The sequence below is a fragment of the Balaenoptera ricei genome, chromosome 9 (assembly GCF_028023285.1).
Source record: "Balaenoptera ricei isolate mBalRic1 chromosome 9, mBalRic1.hap2, whole genome shotgun sequence".
In the NCBI taxonomy this organism is placed as follows: domain Eukaryota; kingdom Metazoa; phylum Chordata; class Mammalia; order Artiodactyla; family Balaenopteridae; genus Balaenoptera; species Balaenoptera ricei.
The window spans coordinates 6,401,512-6,422,712 of record NC_082647.1 but is presented as its reverse complement, the minus strand read 5'-3'; the positions used below and the strand labels follow the sequence as shown (position 1 = coordinate 6,422,712).

The following is a 21,201-nucleotide window of genomic DNA, read 5'->3' as shown; positions in this document are numbered from 1 at the left end:
GGGGTGGAGTCCCTGAGAAACAAGTGAGGGCAGACCCCTCCCCACCGTAAGGAAGCGCGCCTGATGCAGCTATGAGACGAGGAAGGAGAAAGAGCCTCCAGACGGTCTGTGCAGCGGGCACTGGGAACCTGCCCGAGGCCCAGGTGGTGGCAGGGACCCAGACGCCTCTCCCGCCTTCCCGACTCCCCGTGGGCATCCCCACTCCAGGCCAGCCTGCCAGCTCCTCGGGCCAGCACCGGCTCTGAGAGTGGAAGAATGCAATGGGATGAATGCACGTTTAATGGAATAAAAGGCTACTTAATGGGATTAAGTAAGCGCTTAATAGGATTTCCATCTCCCAGGCACACAGGACAGGGCGGAGAGGGAGGAAGCTGAGGTCCTGGAATGGACAGGCCCGCGGGTGAGGACGCGACCGGGCAGTTCCTGCAGGGGTGGGGCCGACCCTCACCGGTGCTGGCGTGGCGCGGCGGCGGGGGCAGCGGCCCAGCGCGCATGGCCTCGATGTCGTCGGCCGACGAGGCGCGGCGCACGCTGGCGCAGCTCTCTCGGGAGCGCGTCCGGGGCAGGCTGCAGCTGGAGCCCGAGGCGTCGGGGTTGAGGCTGTGCGCCCGGGGCGACGGGTGCGGGCCGGGCGCGCAGGCAGGCGGTGAGCTGGGGCCCACCAGCGCGCGCCGCTCCTCCGCCGGCCCGAGCCCCGCCACGTGGTTGTCCATGGCCGTCACCTCATCCAGGGCCAGCGACTCGCTGCTGGGCGCCGCGGGCGTCAGGTCCACGTCCACCACCACGGCCCCCGGGGCACCGGCGCCGCCCGCGCTACCCGGCCGCACGGACGAATCCCGGGCGGTCAAGGCCAGCAGCGCGGGCAGCTTCAAGCGGAAGGCCTTGGCGCGGCCTGCGGGGACAGGGGAGGTGCATGGGCCCCAGCAGCCCGGGAGAGGGCCAGGCCTAGCAGCTGGAGTCCAGTCACCAAGGGGAGGAAGGAGGGAAAGTGGGAGCCCCGACAGCCGCCGGCACCCCTCCACCCCCACTCCTACTGCACAGAACTCAAGTCTCCAGAAAAGTCTAGAATGCAATCATATCTAAGACTCCGCCAATAATAAACCACCATTTCTTGAGCCTCACATCACCGGTGGTCTCTACATAAACCACCTGTGGCTCTCACAACTGCCCCCAGTGGGTATCATTATCTCCATTTTAGACTTGAGGAAATTTAGGCGTCAGTGAGTTATGTGATTTGCTGGAGGTCGCACAGTAAATGGCAGGGCCTGCATCCAAATGGAGGAGTGATGCCACGGGTTCCTGCCGTACCCTGCCACCTTGCAGGTGGCACCCATGGAATAGGTAGGGCGTTACTAATGCTGCCATTTTAGAGCTTGAGAAACCAAGAGGTGGTTTCTTTTGCCATGACTCTGAGGGAACATTGAAAATTAAACCCAAAAAGGCCATGCAGGGGGAGGAGGAGGTGTCTGAGCCTTTGAGTCATGGGAGGATGAGGTGAGGCCTGCACGTCTCCAGCCACAGGCAGCAGTCCCCTCACATCCTCTTCTCACGTAGCCAAGGCCACAGCAGGGAGCTGGCCAGTCCGGGAACAAGGACCCGAGAGAGAGGCTTCACAGAGTTGAGTCCACGAGAGACAGAGCCTTGTCATGAGCAGAGGGAGCTGCCCCGAAGTGGCCAGGGCCATCAGGGAAGGGCGAATCCCCCACCCCTGGGGCTGGAGAGAGGACCACTCCCAGGGGATGCTGTGGGGGGACCCCAAGCGGGTAAGGCTATGAAACCAGCCATGATCCTGCCCCAGGGACCTGTGAATCTGGGCTCAGTCCCTCCACCGCACCTGTCCATGCTGAGCTAGAGGGGACCGGCCGTGTCCTCCATGTTCTCTCCCCCATCTCTGAAAGGATCCCCTCCGCATCCCTTCCTACACAGCATTGGCCTTGGGCAGCCTCACGGCCCCAGGGAAGGGAAACCATGTATTCCTGCACCAGCCCAAGAGCACAGCTGCACTTACCGGAGGCCAGCCAGCTGGTGAGAGGGGCACGGTGATTGGTGTCACGGGCTGGGGACCCCACCATGTCCTTCTCCATCACCACCTCAAAGTTGAGGATGAACATGATGACAGCCCCATCTTCGTTCTTCACGGGTACCACATCCACCAGGCACAGGAAGCAGCTCCCTGCAGAGCGGAGACACGGCCACTGTGGCACCAGGCGGAATGGGCCCCCGAAACCTGAAGGGGCCTGTCCACCTCTGCCTCCCCCACGGCTCCCACACACAGTCCTGCCCCTTCTCGCCATTGCCTCCTGCCCCACCCCCTCCTCCTGCCACATGCCGGCCAGAGCTGCTTCCCTAATCTGGCCGCTCCAGCTTTCCGCTCTCAAAGCGCTCCCTTTCTCTCTCTGCTTGCCTTGGTTCTCCAGCCCTCTCTCCCCATGTGCGTTCTCCTCACACTGGCTTCTGCTCCTTTCTTCCTGGGTTGTTTCACCTTTTTCCCTCTCCTCTCACACTCTATCTTGGCTTCTCCTCATGCAAGGCACTGCAGCCTGGAGGTTAAGCCCACAGACTTTAAGCCCAGGATCTCAGGGTTCAGATCCCAGCTCTGCTGCCTTGTCATTGATGCATTTTTCTTACGTTTTTAACCTCCCTGTGCCTCATTTTCCTCATCTATAAAATGGGAACGATAATAATTCGTTCCTAGGCTTCCCGGGTGGCGCAGTGGTTGAGAATCTGCCTGCCAATGCAGGGGACACGGGTTCGAGCCCTGGTCTGGGAAGATCTCACATGCCGCGGAGCAACTAGGCCCGTGAGCCACAACTACTGAGCCTGAGCATCTGGAGCCTGTGCTCCGCAACAAGAGAAGCCGCGATAGTGAGAGGCCCGCGCACTGCGATGAAGAGTGGCCCCCGCTCGCCGCAACTGGAGAAAGCCCTCGCACAGAAACGAAGACCCAACACAGCCAAAAATAAATAAATAAATAAATAATTTAAAAAAAAAAAAGAACAGACTTGTTTAAAAAAATAAAATAAAATAAAAAATAACTCGTTCCTCATGAGTTGTAAAGATTAAATAAGTCAACACGTGCCAGCCGCCTAGGGCAGTGCCTGGCATGTGCCAAACACTAGAGACAGGTTAGCGATCACCCTCTGTCTCTCTGTCTGTCTTTGCTCCTCTTCGTTAGTACCCAACTGTTGTGTCATCCACAAAAAGATAAGTTCGGAAGTTGAGAGCAAGAGCTTCAAAACCTTTAGAGCAATTTGGCATTGCCGCAATATCCAAGCATGTGATTTTTGTATTTCACACAAGTATTGGTCTGTGACACGTTAGAAACAAAACTGATCCTTCACCAGAGTTGAGAAGCGCTGCTTCTAGATCTTTCATCTCTGTCTCTCGTCTTTTTCTCTGCTCTTGATTTTTTTTTTCCCTCTCAATGTCTCTCTCTGGCCACCAGGCCCCCTATTCCAGCTGATGTCAGTTCACCAGGCCAATGTACCTGTTCCGCCTCTGCCTCTGACCAGCGCACGGCCCCCACACCCTCCTCTCTACTGATTTCTGAAAGAGACCCCGGTGTGCTCTCAGGCTCTGCCTAAGGCCCAGCTCAGAACCCCCGCCTCCAGGAAGCCCTCCTTGATGCAACAAGAAGGCGTGTTAACATCCTGTTCCTCCTACTCCATGGACCTGGTGGGGACCAAGCATGTTCCTCATCTTCTCTTCCCGGGGCAGAGACTTCTTTCCTGGTGCTCATCTGTCTTCTCTGAACTGCCGGGTCCTAACTCACCAGTGTCTGTGTCCCCTCTGAAGGGCCTAGCGCCCAGAACAATGCACCAGGGAGCAGGCGCTGGCCAGTGGTGTTGGTGATGGGGTGGGACTAACGGCGGGGGAGGGGTCGAGGATCAGGACTGGTGGAGAGGACGTGGCTGGGGTGAACTGAGTCAAGGCCAAGAAGCTGGAGGGGCCGACGGCCGATGAGCCCTGTGGGCTAGCCCTGGGAAGTGCAGCCGCAGCTTCTCCACAGACCTGAGAAGGCCAGGTGTAAAGGGCCTGATCCCTAGGAGATGCCGCCGGGCTCCGGGACGATTGCTAGGCACAGGGCTGAGAGGGAGCTGAGGAGCAATTCTAAGTGCTGTGGGATTAATCTTGTGGACGGAGATCCTCTGAAACCAAGGGAAACAGGATGGCACCGGGATGAGGGGAGCTGGGCCAGGGCGGGGGCTGGCCGAGAATTCTCTGCCCTACCCCAAAGCCCTTCCACTCACCGCATCCCAGGCCCTCATGGCTTGGCCCACGGGACCTGAGCTGGGGGGGTGCTCTTTCAGGGTCTCCTTCCAGTAGCTGCTGCTGTCCCCTGACCTCCAGCCTCTGACATGGCCCGGCTGAAACACTGCCGTGGTGTTGGGAGCTGCAGGAGGCCGGGCCCAGCTGGAGACCGTTTGGCACCTAGACAGCCCGCCTGGCGTTTATGCCCTAATATGGTGATGGCCGGCAGCAGCCTGAACAGGGACTAAGGAGAGGCCAGAGACCAGGAAACCTTAGCCCTGGAGACCCCCCCAACAGCCACCCCCTGGCAGCCCAGCGATCCAGGCCCCTGGTCTTGGTTCCTCGCTGGGAAACTCATCTCACGTAAGCCCAGAGTCTGGAGCCCTGATGAGCCCAGCCCTTCAGGATGGCCTGGGGATCCTGTCCCCAGGGCACGGCCTCAGGGTTCTGAACTTGAGGCCTCAACACCCCGTGCCCACTTCAGTTCCAGCTTCTCAGCAAGAGAGGCCAGAACTGCATTCTGCAGCCCGGACAGCCCAGGACCCTGACATCCCTAATTGCGCCCCCCTTCACGCCAGGCCGCAGAAACTCCAGATATAAGCCCCCTTACAGCACAGGCCCACTCCCGGCCCTTGGACACAGACACACACTCACACACGGAGCCCCCTTGGTCCTCTCCCTTTGTCGACATTCAAGGAATTTTTCCTTTCAAATAACCCTGTAAAAGCCCTTGTTATTCCGAAAATGTGAACTGGAGTCCTGCCTGATGGCTGGGGGGAGGGGGGTGTTAGGCTCCAGCTACTATTTTCGAGGGGACACGGAAGGAAGGAAAGCGGGTAGCCCCAGGTCAGCCAGGGCTCCGAGAGGCTCTGCCTCCCGCCCAGGCTGCCTGGCTGGCTGGGTCTTCCGTGAGCTGCCATATCACCCACCCCTAGCTCTTCAGCCAGACCTGCCAGGGGACCCCATCCCATCACTGGCTGGGATTCTGGCGGGTGGGGTCCCTGAGGGCAGCTGAAGGTCAGCAGGCCAGGGGTGGGGCACAGGGACAGCCAGAACTGGGCAGCGGCACAAAGCACATCGCAGCCTGCAGGCGGCGGGGCTGGGACCTTCACACAACTTCTCAGCAGAGAAGAAATGCTCAGAGTCAGCGTCTGGGCCGCCTCCCCGGAGCCCTGGGCTGGCACCACACGCCGGGACCAGTGCCTCGCTCTCCATGAGCCCTGCTCCTACATACCCCAGACCCTGCTCATCTCTTTGTTCCTCTTCTCCCTCCGACCCGCCCCACCCCGCATAGCAGCTCCGCGGAGCAGAGGCTGACCTCAGCCCAGAGCTGGGGGAGGCTGCAGTTCCGCCGAGAGCCGCTCTGTGGCAGGAGCGGCCCGCGCTCCAGAGACAGCCAGAGCCTGGAGCGCCCAGGCAAGGAGGGAACGGACTGGAGGGGATCGAACTGGAGGGGAGCGGAGGACCCCTGCCCTGCCCACAGAACGGCTGTGGGGCTCCCGGGCGCGAAAGGGCGGGGCACAGGCTATGGAGTTAAGTGGCCTTCGCTCATTGCATCAGAATGACTTTGGGCAAGTCACCTGCCCTCCTCCAGCCCCAGGGAGCTCACCTGCAATACAGGACGATGACCTTGCCCCAGTGGGCTAGAGGGATGAATGACAGAACATTGTGAAGCAGGAGAGCCCAAGGGAGGTTTTTTTGTTTGTTTTTGCTTTTGTTTGTTTGTGGGGGTTTTTTTTTTGCCACGCTGCCCGCTACCCACCTTGCGGGATCTTAGTTGCCCCGACCAGGGACTGAACCTGCGCTCCCTGCAGTGGAAGCGCGGAGTCTTAACCACTGGACCGCCAGGGAAGCCCCCCAAGGGAGATCTTGGTAACTGGAGAAGGAGGAGAGGGAGAAGGCCCCCTGGGCCAGCCTGGTTCACGTGGCTGATGCTGAAGAAACCCGACTCACACCCCCCACCCCCCGACCCCAGCCCCAGCTGAAGGCATCCGGGCACCCAGCCTCTTCCTGCCTCCTGGGCCTGGGGCACCCGGGCCCTGTGAGAATGAAGGCCAGGAGAGGAGAGGCAGTCATGGATTGACAGCCCCATACAAGGACAGGATCCTCACGCCTCGGAGTCTAAGGGCCGCAGAGGTCATGCAGCTCACCACAGGCCACTGAGAAAGGGGGGGGGGGCAGGGGGAGGGCCCCAGGGGACCAGGTCTGGCTACCTTCCAGGTGCAGCAGGTCCAGTTCCTCCCGACCCCGGGGAAGGGCGCCATCTTCATCAGAACGCAACGCTGGCTTGCTTTCACCTGGTGCCAACCCACACCCAACAGTGTACCTGGGGCATCGTCCCTGCCCTGCATCCCAACCCATCCAGGGCCCCCCCCCCCCCGTCCCAAACCCAACTGCCCACCTCTGGGAACCCCTGGCTGGTCCCCAGGCAGGAGCCGCGGTCGGCTTCCACGGGGGCAGGCCTTATCTCTTGGGGCAGCACCGGGCAGGTGGGGAAAGGGAGGCCTGCGGGTGACCTGAGTGTCCTTGGACAAGCTCCCCGGGTCAGAATCTCTAGTGGCTCGTCTGCAAACTAAGTGTCATCACAGCTCCTTCTCAGGTGGCTCTTCATCCCCCTCGAGTACTCACTGAGCACACGCATGTGAAGCGTTCAGGGCCTCATGAACAAGATAGGCGTGCCACCCACCCTCACTGAGCCGGGGAGTCAACAGGACCCCCCGTTTGGAGTCCGGGATGAGTTGGCAGAGAGAGGGGTCCTGGGGAGCTGAGCCGAGCTGATCTGCCCCGACCCTCAGGAGACCTGGGCAATCGCTGTGTGACTGTGGGCAGGTCAGCCACCTCTCTGAGCTGCAGACACCCTGTGGGTACTGCAGGGACAAGTGATTCGTACCCTGGGTGCCAGATGAGATGATAGATGGCCTTGTGGAAGCATTCAGAGCTGTAACGAGGCAGGGTGCCGGGTCCTTGCAGGGAAGGTGACCTCGGGGAAGCAGCCATCCTTGCCCCGGTCGCCGTCCTGCCCTGCTGGGGCAGGAGGAGCTGGGCCCAAAGTCACGCTGAGGGCAGGAGGCTGGGGCTCCAGTCGGGCTGTCCGCCCCCAGCAGAGGCTGTCTCCGACGGCGGCCCAGGGCTGTGCAGTGTCAGGTTATATTTAGCCTGGTGGCGGCGACAGGAAGATGCAGCTGGAGCTGCTCCTGGCCAGGGGCCACCGTGTCGCTAACGTCGCTCTCTTGGGCAGTGGGGGCCTAAGGAAGGCCAGGGACACTGCAGGCCCAGGGGACAGAGCGGGGGAGCCTGAGAGGCCAGCCAGTGAATGAGTGTGCACGTGTGTGTTCGTGTGTGTGTGAGAGAGAAAGAGAGGCCAATCCTATCCCCATGGCTCCAGGAGCTGAGTGGGACAGACTTCCCCAGGACTACTCACTTCAGGGCCAGGGCTGGGGAGCCACAATCCAGACCCCACTCACCCGGAAGGAGCATCTCCAGACAGACCCCCCCCAGCCCCTCCAGCCTAACACCTTCCCAGAGATTTACAGGGCCACACGGAGGGCCTCAGGGCCTCTGTGAGTCATCCAGATGCCCATCCAAGCCCATTGCACGTGGCCTGTCTGTGCTACCTTTCCCAGGGGCCACTGTGACGGCCTCAGGAGAAGAGCTCTTTCTAGAAAAGCTCTGGGGCTCAGCCCTACTCGACCTCCGTGGGGGATGCAGCCTCACAGTCTGTAAACTGGGAGTCACAGCCCTGCCCTGTTCTGAAGAAGCCCCGGCAAGGTGAAACCCGGCCATGTTTATTCGGGGAAAGCTTCTCTTTCCGGCACCATCCCATTCCCCGCCTCCCTGAGGCCTCCACGCTTAACCTCCCTCCTCTTGCTTCCTGGAGCCTGTCCCTCCTCAGAGTCCTTCAGAACCCCCTGTTCCCAGCCATGTCACATCCTTCAGGTGCCCTCCCAGCCGGGCCTCCCGTCCCTGGACACGCAGGCTGGCCCCGGTGCCCCCTCCAGTGTGCCCCAGCTTCACAGACCCTCCCACTCCCCACGGCCCCACCCCGCTTCCCTCCAACTCCTCCCGCCCCTCTAGGCCCCCGAAGGACCCCCCCTCTACAAAGATTTTCTTGACAGCTCCATCTGGCCACAGGGATGTCTCTCACTGAAAACTCCTCTAACACTACGTTCCTAATGAGAGAGGTAACTGTACGCTGGCTTCTGGGGGAGCTTCCTCCCTCTGCCCAGAGCCGGAGGCCTGAGGCCAGCGTTGGGCTGGCTTCACGGGACAAACTGGGTGAACAGGTGTCCAGTCGATCACGGACTGGGGCGGGGACCTGCACGGATGGCAGATGGGGACAGGGCCATCTCCCCACGCTTTAAGCTCCCTTTCAGATCCAGGGGCACGGACTGACTATGCTTTCAGGACAGGATTTGCCCATTTCAAACCCACCCTGAGTCTGGACAGCAGTCAGAACCCTCACAGGAATTAGGTGGCGTCTTTTGCTGAAGCACTATTCAATCTGGTCAACAGCACGGAACACGGAGGCTGACGGCCCAGGAATCCGGGCAAGGCGGCTGGGGTATCTCTGAGCCTCAGACCCCTACCAGCCCTCTTCTCTGTGACCCACACACAGCAGGCCACGGGCAGCAAGGGCACACAGAGCCGAGGTCCACTAGGAGACAGTGGGGGTCCCCGCCCTCCTCCAGGGCCCCGCAAGCTTCTAGAGCTCTGCTCCCGCTTTGGCTCCCGGCATACCCCAGAGGGCCTGTCCCATCGGTCACCCAGTCGGCCGCAGCTTCTCAATCATTAATCCAAAACTTGCAATCCCTCCCTCACTCACCCACCTCACAGGACTCCAACAAATAGATACAAGTGCCTGTGAAAGCCTGCTGAAAAAGGCAGATGGAACGTTCCAACGTCAACACATATGGCAACGACCCAAACATACACAGAGAAAACCAGCGTTATTCACATATGATAGGATCATCTCCCTAGAGAACCAATAAAATCAACAGATTAAACAATTAGAACTAGCTAATGAGAGACTTCATCCAGTGAGGCTACCAAATACAAGATCAGCCCCCCCTCCACCAGCAGAAGGCTATTAGAGTAGGTAGTCAAAAATAAGATCTCTTTCATAATAGCAACAAAAACTATGAAGTGGGGACTTCCCTGGTGGTCCAGTGGTTAAGACTCCATACTCCCAATGCAGGGGGCACAGGTTCAGTCCCTGGTCGGGGAACTAAGATCCCACATGCTGCATGGCATGGCCAAAAAAACCACAAAACTATGAAGTGTCTAGGAAGTGACCAAGAATGCACAAGGTCTCTATGGGGGAGAAAAAAAAAAATCTTAAACTAATAAAGGATGCAGAAACAATCTGATAAATGGAGAGACACTACAGACTCTCAGATGGGACAAATATTAGAAAGACGTCCATTCTCCCCAAATTAACCCATAAAACCAATCTAATTCCAGCCAAGATTCTAGTGGGGTTTTTCTTCCCAGGAACTTGATAAACCTTCTCTAGAGTTTGCAAAGGAGAAGAGAGGTCCACAAATATGTATGTCAACCTTTCAAAAGAAGAACAGAGAGGGAAGATTTGCCTTTCCAGATACTAAGACATACTAACTGCTGTATTTTTTTAATATGGTGTTGATGCAAGAACAGACAAATAAATACTTGGACAGAACAGAGAGCTCAAAAACAGACGCATGGATATATGGGAAATTAACCAGTGGTAAAGGTAGCCCCACAAGCCAACCAAAAAGAATAGGCTGTTTACTAGATGTGTTGGGAAAATTGGCTCAGTACACGGAAAAAAATACAACTTGATCCCTATTTGACACCACAGACAGAGGTAGGGTCAGGATGGATTAAAGACCCAACTGAGAAAGGTAAAACAATTAAGGTAACAGAAGAAAATGTAGACCTTTGCAACCTCAGGACAGTGAAGGATTTCTTAAACAAAACTTCAAAAGCATGAAGAAAGCTAAAAATCCATGAATTTGCTTGTATCAAAATCAATAATTTTTGTTGGATAAATTTGACAGAGGACTGAATGGGAGCAGATATTTACAAAATCTTGATTCAACGGGGATTAATATCCAGAATACACATTGGATATTTAACTGTATGCATTTGTATTTCTAGAATCAATAAGCAACTCTTGCAAATCAATAAGAACGAAAGACAGCAGCTTCATGGAAAAGTGAGCAAAGGATATGAGCAGGGAATTCATGGGAAAGAAACCTGAATGGCTGCCTACAAGATGTTCGGACTCGCATGAAATCGAAGAAATGCAAATTAAAGCAGAAAGATATCACTTCCACCTATTAAACTTGCAAAAATTAGAAAGGTGGATAATGCCACGTATGGCAGGGTTGGGGAATCCCATGCTCTGCTTAGGAGGGTGGCAATAGATGCAGCCCCGCTCATGCACAGCCTGATAGTGCTTCGTTGAATTAAGTGTCCACATACCCTGTGATCCAGCAATTCCACTCCTGGGGAGAAATCCCAAAGGCATCCTCACATGAGTCCAAAAGGGGCCACGCATGAGGATGTTCACTGCAGCATCATTTATAGAGACAACCTGGCGGGCCCTCCCCAGGAGAGTGGACAGGGTAAAACGAGGGGGCAGCACACCAGAGAACATGGAGCTGTAGGCTCAATATCAAGGAACAAGCTGGCTGGACTTAAAGGCGGACTCCTGTGCAACAAAAGTGAACACCAGAATACAATATATAGCACATATCATTTACATAAATTAAACCTATATGCAGTCAGACAAAACACACATTTTGCAAGAACATATGCAAGCAGCACATTCACAGGAAGTACATTTGAATGGCTGCCTAAGGGGAGGGTAATGGGACTGGGGAGTGAGAAAAAAGGAAAAGGAGAAAAACCAATGAAAGAGAAAGAAGAAACCCATTAACACAAATATCCTGGTTTCTATGATTTGTGGAAGAAGCAGGAGCTGGACCAACAGAAGCCCGCGGAGAGAGGCAGAAAGGCAGGCCGGGGTGGAGCAGGGCATAGGGTGATGGCCGTAAGGAACAGGGATACTGAGACCCTTGGTCAGCTCACTTCCTTGGTTGACTAGAACCTGCGGCCACATGGGTGATGCCCTGCCTAATGGCAAGTAGAATGCCAAGAGCCTTGGCACTCGACACTGCTTTGCACCTATCCTCTTATCTGCTGAACCTCTCCCAGCAGTACGCGGGAGGACAGGTGTTTTGATCCCACTTAGCGAATGAGGAACTGCAGCTCTGGGAACCCCAGCTAAAGCCCAAATTTCCTGGGGCTCTGAGCCCATCATGACCCCAAAGGGCCCTCTGGGGCAAGACAGCCTGTGCAGTGGTGTTCCATGTTGGGCAGGACTCGAGTGCAAAGAGGAAAACTGGACTGGAGTTCCCACTCAGGTACCTGCCAGCTGGCTAAGACCCCTTAGCCTTTCTAAGTGAGTTTGGTGCCTGTAAAATGATGGCGAGGAGGCCCCATCTAAGGACCACCTGCCACAAAGCATGCGTCCCAGCTTGCAAACTATAAGTGCAGTCACAGGGACTTCCCTGGTGGTGCAGTGGTTAAGAATCCACCTGCCAGTGCAGGGGACACGGGTTCAAGCCCTGGTCCGGGAAGATCCCACGTGTTGCAGAGCAACTAAGCCCATGCGCCACAACTACTGAGCCTGCCCTCTAGGGCCTGCAAGCCACAACTACTGAGCCCTCATGCCGCAAATAGCGAGCCCACACGCTACAATTACTGAAGCCCGAGCACCTGGAGCCCGAGCTCCACAACAAAGAGAAGCCACCACAATGAGAAGCCCGCGCAAAGCAAAAAAGACCCAACGCAGCCAAAAAAAAAAAAGTGCAGTCACAACAGTGAGGGTGCCAATGAGTGCAGCTGCCACCGCCCCCTCCTCCAGCTCTGCTCCCCCATCCAGGCCTCCTCCGTCCATCTCTGAGGCGGGAAGGCTGAGAATCCCCAGATGCCTTCCCTGTACCCCACAATGCCCCCCACACGGCAGGGGTGGAGGACTTGCAGCTCGCTCAGTGGCCACCTCAGGCCACCTCTCCCTGGCCCACCTTCCTCTGGCCCCAATAGCCTCCCCATCCTCTAAGACCCCTCCCAGCCCTGGCATTCTATTATTCAAAGGCTTTTCACAGAGGGAGAGACCAAGGCCCAGAGATGGGAAGTGATTTGCCCAAGGTCACAGAGCAAGACTATAACTAAACCAGAAATTGCTCCCAAGGCTCTGACTCCCGGTACAGGGTTTCTGCAACACAGCACCCTGCCCACCACATTCATTCAATCCTTCATTCAGTGGGAGCATGAACCGAGCTCCCACTATGCAGCAGACACATAGATACAACAGAGAACAAAACAGGCCGCTGTCTGCCCTCCCAGAGCTTCCAATCTAGTGGGGGAGTCGGACATGGCAGCCTTGCCCAGAGCTGTAAGTGAGGGAGATGGTGGCTTAAGGAGAAGACACTGCCCGGCCCTCAAGGTGCTTTTAGTCCAGTAGACACGCGACCAAAACGGAGAGAAGTCCGTTCGAGGCCAACCACAGTTCACAGCGTGGAGATCTTTATGGGCCCCTGGACTAAGGACAGGAAGGGACTTTAGGGGGACAGCGGTTCATCCAGAGCCTCTCCCATACTCATCACCTGTCCCAGGTGTCCCTCTGTGCCCCCTCTTCTGGCCCTGACGCCATGGGCCCCTCCCCATGTCAAGGAGGAATGATTCTGTGAAACCCCTTCACACTGAGGGCCAGCTATTTCCACACTCCTCCCTGCTTACAGAGGAGGGGTGATGAGAAGAAAATGTCGTTTTAAAGAAAAAGGTTCGTTCTCCACCCAAGCGAAAAGTTCCCACATAGAGGCATTTCAAGCACCCTCGGGGAAGATGTTTAATTGTGAAAGGACTTTCTTGGACCCCTTGAAGTCCCACCACCCTGGAAGCCACCACTGGGCAGAAAAGAGGCTGAGGCTCACCCGGTCTCACACCCCCATGCTGGTCCTCCTGCTGCCCACGGCCCGCCTCCCCAGAGCCCGAGAACACCGTCAAAATCTGCTCCCATCCCAGACGCCTCTGCACAAATATTTACATAGCTCCTCTCAGGGGCTACAGCAGACACAACACAGAGGAGCCGCCCGCCCGACACTCTCCAGACCCCAGAGAAGGCCAGGAGTGGCCCACACCCTCGGTCATGGCAGGCCCGCCCGGCCCCCAGGTTGGGGCTGGGACAGGAAGCCCCCATGCAGGCCAGGGCACCCTGCTCCGGCTCAGCTCCGCTCCCTGGAGCCACGGAGGGAAAGCGCTGCTGGGCTCTGACGCAGCCCCCGAGCCCTGCTCCCGGCCACCATCGTGCGGGTGTGCGCACCTGCCGGACTCCAAGCTGCCCCAGGTCCTGACCAGAAGGCCCAAGGTGGAGGGGGCCCCTCGATGGCTTCCCCACCCCCCCTAAGTAAAGTGCTACCTGTGTCTAACCTCATTCCTCCGGGGCTCACCCCGGCCTGCTCCATCTCAAGGACACAGAACACACCCAGGTACCAGCCTCCATTTGACCTGCCGGCCAGCCTCAAAATACCCCAGGGCTCCTTCACCAGCCACCCTGACTGATGGGGGTGTGGGGACCTGAGCATCACGGCTTGGAGGGGACAGGGCTGGGAGGGGAGAAGTGGGTGTCTGAGCTTGGGGCCATGATGGAGAAGGGGGTGGTGTGGGAGGGTCACAGTGAGGAGTCAGATTTCAGGGACCAGGGAGGAGATAGCGAAATGGCCTGAGGTCCGTGGAGAGTCACCGGAGGCCCCAAGGAGTGTCACTGGTGCCAGGAGTACCTGCGCAAGCACCTGGGAGGCTGAGGTCTGAGTCTGGGGACCACAGACCAGTGGGTGTGGGGTCACCTCTGGGGCTCTGGCTCCCCATGGGCTCTGGGAGCACTGGGGAGCACGCTGGCCCTCTGTCCCCACCCCTCCCCCAGCCCACAGCTCAGCTGTTGCAGCGGGGGGCCCTCTGACCCTGTTACCATGACAACCGGCCTGCAGCTGGAGTGGAGAAGCCAACAGACTCTTCTCTAGAGACACCCCCGTCCCCACCCACGCACAGGCTCCCAGGGACACAGGGACATGGAGACCAGGCCAGGACAGGCAGAGGTACGCGGGGCCAGACAGAGACTTGGAGATGGAGCCCAGAGAGGCGGGGGCCACCGGGGCAGAGGGAGAGAGGCAGGGAGGAAGGCGCAGGGGTACGGAAGGTGGGGGAAGAAGAGAGACAGCTGCAGGGAGAGGGAGATAAAGACCACAGGGGACAGAGCCGGCAGGGAGGCCTGAGTGGTGGGGAGAGAAGCAGAGACCATGGGCACAGGCGGCCGCTGAGCATGGCAGGGGCGGGGCAGAGAGGCGGGAACAAAGAGCAGAGAGAACACGAGGGACAGAGCCCAGGGGACCTCCCCGAGGCCCGGGAGAGGAGGGGAGCGTGAGGAGGAGCCATGGTGGAAGGCGCCCGAAGCCTCCCCAGGGCAATGTGGGAATGCAGGTGTACACCAGCATCACTTGCTGCCGAGGCGCGGCCCAGAGCCCCAAGGGGATGCCGCCACCCGCCAGCCCCACGCTGCTGGGCCCTGATCCCAGCTGCACCTTAATCCCAGGCCTGACCTGAAGGAGCATGGACACAGGGCCAGTGAGGGCCTGGCACCTCGTGTCTCTCCCTCCAGCCCACACCCCCCAGTCTGGCCTCCCCACCTCCCAGCAGTCCCAGCAGCTAAATAATGGGGCTGTCTGGCTCCAGGCCCTGAGACTGCACAGAGCTAGGCTAGAGGCACCGACACAGTACAGCTGTCCACGGTGGCGCCTGCCAGCAAAAGGCCCCGCCTCCTTCCCAGCCACCCGCCTCCCTGGGGCTAAAGCCCAGGGACCTGCTCTGCCATGGCCGGCCCAGGCAAAGACCCTGAGAAAGGCCTGGACAGAAACAAGAGGTGGCATTGGCCTTCCTCACATCTACCTCCCTCCTCTGTCCACGCACGAGGCTGTGAGCCTGTGAGCTCATGCACACGCACACACACACACACACACACACACACACACACACACCGTCCAGGTCAGGCACAGAGATCTGCCCAAGGGACTGAGCAGAGGGAGAGGGCGGGAGGCAGAGGAAATCTGTCTGCACCCGAGGCCTCAGGTGCCCGGACAAGCAGTGGCCCACATAACCTGAGGGCCAAGGCCAGCCTGTTGGCCACCAGGAGATACCTGATCCCCATGGAAACTAGGTGAGAGTGGAGAAGGGGGCAGGCCAAGATGGCTGGCATAGGACTTTCTGGGTCACAGCGCCATTTGGAGTAGTAACCGGGGTGGGGAAAGAGCTTGAACTTGGCTGGGAGGCCTGGGTTCTAATCCCACTCCCTCCACTGATTCGCTGGTAACTTGACCTCTGCTTCTCAGTTTTTCCATCTGTAACTTGAGTGGGCTGGATTAAGTGATCCTCGAGGTCACCAAGATTCCATGATAGCACCTCTGCAGAAGGGGTCCCATGGCCATCCTCTCCCAAAGGAGCCAGCCTGGGGCAGGAAGGAGGGAGGGCGGCTCCTCACACACACTACAGGGAAGGCAGAAGCACTCAGGCCCCTGCCGCCGAGGGGTCCGGCGGGCACACTGTCCCAGAAGCAGAAACGGGCTCAAGGCACTAACCAACTTGATCCATATCACAGAATCTCTGGTGTTAGACCTGAACCCAGGACGTGTGTATTCACATTCTTCTCATGACACCAATTGTTTGCAAACTTTCAAAATAAAAGTGTGCATAAAGTAACGTGCAGTATAGAGATATACCTGTAACTATTTTGCCTCCTTTTTAATACATGACAGCAGAGCAGAGTGGACAGGGCTGTGATCGGACAGACACGGTTCCATTCCCAGCTCTGCACTCTCTAGGGAAGTTTCTCAATTTTCCTGAACTTCAGTTTCCTCATCCACAAAATGGAGAAAAAATAGTATCTACCTCCCAGGGTTGTTGTGAAGATTCCATGAGACGATGCAAGTGAAACATTATCGGCCCAGTGTCCAGCGCATAGAAGGCACCCACTGATATTAGCTAGTATTATATTAACTAGATAGCCAGGCAGATATAAAAGCAGATCTGCTCTGATGAAGGTTCTGGGGGGATATCAGTGAAGAACCAGAAAGGAGGCCCTGCCTTCAGAGTTTGCATCTAAGCTCCCAGCCAGAGGCCCATTTGCTGTGAGCAAACCCTCTTCCACAGGTCCCCAGTGACTGTCCCCCACTCTGATTCTGTCCAGGGATCTCACAGCTGGGCACCCCTGCAAAAGCAGGGTCTTCAGGGCATGTAATCCTTTGCAGGGCAGCCTCAGCCAACCCTGAGCATAGCGTACAGGGGAGGTTCCAAGGGACAGGGACAGAGGCATACGGGGGCTGCTGGCTCACTGCCCCCAGGAAGAGACAGAGAGTGCTGTCTACAGCAGGTAAGCTCGCTGTGGGCAGGAACCTCTTCTGTCTTGTACACTGCTCCATCTCCAAGACCTTGCTGCACCTGGCTCACAGGGGTTCAGTAAATGCTCATCACATACACACTGGTGAGCGGCAGGGTTTGGGCACCGGTGGGCAGTCCTGCGGCACCTTCCAGAGCCCCCTCCCCAGCCCTCTGATACCTGCAGGTCCCCCCAAGCCCTGCGGCACTGCCCTCCCTGAGCAAAGCCCACCCCGCCAGGGCAGGGGCGGTGTGGGAGCAGCCCCGCCCAGGGCTCTGTTTATCCGCTCTCCGGAAGCTCAGCGCAGCTGGGCGGGGAGCCGGTGGCCGAGCAGAGACACCTGGCGCAGGAAGGGGTGGCGGGCGGGGCGCTCAAAAGATGGGACAAAGGGAACTGAGGTTGTGGGGAGAGGTACACACCTCCTGCCAGGTGCAGATGAAGGGCAGAAGAGAGAGGGGGCAGGAGAGGGGCGGCAGAGAGCCAGCCAGAGTCCTGCAGCCCTTCCCCGCCTCGCCCTCAGCGACAACTCCCCAGACCAGTCAGTCACCTGGCAGGGGCGAGGGTAGCTAGAGGCCTGTGGGCGGAGGTCGGCGCCCAGCCACCGGCCTGGACTTCCATTACCCCCATCCATGCACGCACCTGCCATCCCGGTGCTGCCGTCAAACTCCAACCCACCTAGCTCAACGTGCCCACATCTGCCCAGGGAGGAAGGAACCAGAGGCTCCAGACCACAGCCAAGTAGCCCCTTGGGCACCCCGTAAACCATCCCACCAGAGTGCTTGGGGTAAAGAGACCCGGACCGCCGTACAGCCCCAATATCCAGCCCGCGCCTCCCACCTGGCGCACCCCAAAGGTCCCTGCTGAGGTCACGCCCCCCTGCAACAGGCCGGAGCTCCGGCCAATCGCCGGCCGCCCCCACCCCACAGACCCCGCCCCCCACCCCGGCCTCTCGGCCCCGCCCCGCCCCGCCCCAGCCCGCGCCTACCATCTTTCCGGTAGAAGGCGATCTCCACTTTGCGCTCCTCCGCGCCCAGCAGGGCCTGCGCGATCTGCGCGGCGGCACGGCGCTGCGTGCGCGGCCCGTGCAGGAAGTCGCAGGTGCACGGTCGCTGCATCACCTCGGCCCGCGAGTAGCCGCACAGCTCGCAGAAGCCGTCGTTGCAGTAGATGACAGCGCAGTTCTCCACCCGAGCGTTGGCGATGATGAACTTGCGGCCTGGGGGGCGGGGATAAGCGGGCACGTGAGCAGGGACCCCTGCCCCCAGGGTTCCCAGCCCTTCCCCGCCTTCTCTTGTCCTACACAGTTGCCCGCCCGGGGACTCCCCGCCCCAGGAAGCACAGCGGGCCTGGGGTGCGCAGCAGGGGACGAACGCAGCTGTGCCCCGACACAGGTGCCTCGGCCGGCCCGGCCCGGCAGCGCGCCCCCTCCCCCGCCCGGCCCGCGGGCTGGCTGCGTGGCTTCCCCCGGGCGGACTGCCAGCGGCCCGCCGCCCCCTCCGCGCCCGGGGCCGAGGCCAGCCTTGGGCGGGTGTCAGCAACGCGTGTCAGCAGCCGCGGCGGAGGGATAAACACTGGGCCTGGAGAGGGAGCCTGAGAAGGGCCAGAGATGGCGGCCAGCATTCCCTTTGCACCGCTCCAGCTTCTCTTCCTGACCCCCGCTCTCTAGACTGGGTGGCGCTCCCTGGGCACTCCTTACCCCGGGGACCCCTAGGAAATCACTCCCCCAAGTATCTGCGGACCCTGCCAGGTCAGTACTTCCTGAGACTTCTGCGACCCCTCCAAGGGCAGTCAGGAGCTGGGGAGTGGGCGCGCCAAAGAGGATGAGGGAAGAAGTACCACGTGAGCACCTACGATCCTTTCTCTCATTTAATACTCTGACAACCCCATCGTTATCCTCGTTTTGTAGATGAAGAAACTGAGACTCAAAAGAAGTTCTTGCCCTCATCTTGCAGCTTGTAAAAGATAGAGCCCGCTTTCGAACGTAGGTCTGGCAGAAGGGGAGGAATAAGCGGAGGGTCACGGGCGGTTCGCCCAAGGTCATAGGGAGCAAGGAAAGGGACCGGCAGCTCCAAACCCTGGAAACACCCGGAGCCCAGGCTGGCCTGAGAGAGCGGCCCACTTATAAACAGACAGACCCACGAAAGCGGCTCTCCAGGGATGTGAGGCCTTCCTCAGTTCGGCCCCATCAAGGGGAGGCCCCAGTGGACCCACTGCAGCTAGACTTGGCTCATTCCCTTCACACGTGCCCCAAGAGCCAGGCTGGTGGGTGAGCAGCAGGCGGGTGGCAGCCCCAGCTCGTGCCAGGAGAGATGCTCTGAGGATACGAGCTTTTTATAAACACAGAAGTTTCCGGCCACTTTGGCCTTTAATGCTGAGGCTTTGGGTAGCAGTCGGAACTCTGCCCCCCCCCCCTTTCCTAGTGGGCATAGCCCTCAGGCTGCAGCCCTGGGCAATCACATGCGCAAGGCCCAGGCTGCTGCATCAGGATCTGGCCTCCTCCTGCCTTCCTCCCCCTCCCTTACCCTGGCCTCCAGGAAGTTACTTTTTTGAAGTTGGGTCAATCTTTAGGTCAGTTCCCCAGGCCCCCCAAAACTCTCAGGCAGCCATCAGCCCCAGAAGGCAGGGCTCCCTGTCACAGGAAAAGACTCCTGACTGAGCCTCCATCTCCACCTGAGCCCGAGGCAGTCCCGAGTAGCAGCCACGTCCCAGCCACATACGCACCATCTTCAGAGAGGAAAAACCACCTGGGCCCCGCTCCCAGGCCTGGAGAGGAGAGCGAGTTTCTTCGAAGGCAGGCCCCACCCCCCCACACACACACACCCCCCGCGCCTCCTTCCCTGAGCTCCTAGAATAAGCGAGACAGAGGGGACCTGAAAGGCCCCTATGGCCGCCCCCTCCTTCCCAGATGCGGAAGAGAGTCACTCAAGGTCACGCAGCAGTCAGTGGCAAGGTGGGGCCAGAAGGCAGGCCCCCAGCTTCCAGCCTACAGGGGCTCCCGGAGCCTGTGGGAGTGAAAGCCCCGGCCTCACTGCCCTCCACCACTGCAGTCTCCTCCCCCTCAGGATCATCCTGTTCCTCTGCTTCAGACAATGCTGCCCGGCACACTGACCCCTCCCTTCCCCCACCACGGTCACAAGCACACGTTGTCCTGTGCTCACAGGGTCATGGGCAAGGAATGTCACCCCCTCCCAGGGCCCTTGGCAGTCACACCCACCAGGGCACACGCAGCCTTCGGGACAGACACACGCATGCCAGGAGGGTGCAAATACCCACACACAGAACATTCACCTAGCCTGGGACACTTCTGGAAGGCTCCCCTACCAGGCCAGCATTAGGGCTGCTGTAGTCCCCATAAAGGGGCTCAGGACAGGAAAAGCAACAACGTAGGGTCATCGCATGGAGCCTGTTAGGCCCCCAAAGGCCAGCTTCAGCCCTGGCTCCCTCTCACCCCAGGGCCCACAGTTCCCAGCCTTGTCAAAGATACCTCCCCACCGCCCATGCAGGGTCAAACGCATGGGTGACACACAGACACCCCACACACACCCAAGAGCGTGTTAGGCACTGACCCTACACGCTTGCCTTTCAGTCTCCGGCAACACAGTCTGGACGGGCACATGCACGGTACTCTTAGGGGCCCACAGTTTGGGCCGTATACATTCTCCCGTTCTTGCATCCCCACAGCCCCACTCACATCCAGGCACCCAGAGTTAATAAGGATACCTGCACACTCCCATCCCACCTCCCTTCCCTGCACACTCAGGTTGTCACATACACACACTCCCCGATCCCGGAAACCTAAGCTGAGCTTCCTGCCGCGCTCCCCAACACCAGGCCCCTTGGCCCCTAGCCCACGGCCCCCAGCACCAAGCCTTGCCCCCGCGACCCCTGGCCAGTGCCTTGGGGTCACGAGCCCCCATAGACTCACTGGCAGGACGCACACGGCCTGGGCACGCCCCCCCATTCACACTCTGGAGAGCTCGGCCCGCCCCCAGAGCCCCCTCCCCGCCCGCCCCCTCCCCCACTCACTCTGGCCCTCAAACTTGCGGATGATGGTGTCCAGGAAGGTGTTCTGCGGCGCGACGTGGCCCCTCCGCACCGGCATCCTGAGCCCATGGGCGGGCCGGGCGGACCCCCACCCACCCCGGCCCGGCCCGGCCCAACACAGGCTTCGGGTGGCCCGACCCGGCCGTGGTCCCCGCACCCCGCGGCCAGGCAGAGCACGGGCGGGGCCCGGACTGGGGTGCGGGCGCGGGGTCTCCGCTCGGCGCCGGCTCCGGACCGCGGGCCCGGCCTGGAGCTGCCTGAGCTCGGGCCGCCCGGCCGCCCGCACACCTGTCTGCCGGCCCCAGCCGAGCCGCGGGCCCCGCTCCGCCGCGTCTCCGCGCTGCGCTCCGCCTGCTCGAGCGCCGGGCTCCCGGCTCCCGCCCGCTGCGCCGACAGCCGCTCCGGCGCCCGCGGCTCGGGCTGCGCCTGCTGCTCGG

General features: G+C 59.4%; 1 protein-coding gene across 7 annotated transcripts in view; it reads right to left on the bottom strand.

Annotated features, from left to right (window-relative positions):
• KCNH2 (potassium voltage-gated channel subfamily H member 2) overlaps positions 1-21,201 on the bottom strand; it is a 39,827-nt gene extending 18,626 nt beyond the window's left edge. For 3 of the 7 annotated variants that reach the window (XR_009504927.1, XM_059933041.1, XM_059933046.1), the window contains exons 1-4: positions 20,747-21,039; positions 17,706-17,936; positions 2,009-2,173; positions 449-892 (exon numbers count right to left, since the gene is read on the bottom strand). Coding sequence is in view for 6 of the 7 variants with exons in the window: in XM_059933041.1 (XP_059789024.1) it covers positions 449-892; positions 2,009-2,173; positions 17,706-17,936; positions 20,747-20,822 (916 nt within the window). In the remaining variant the exon portion in view is untranslated. The other 4 variants (XM_059933042.1, XM_059933044.1, XM_059933043.1 and 1 more) reach the window with 4 other exon arrangements.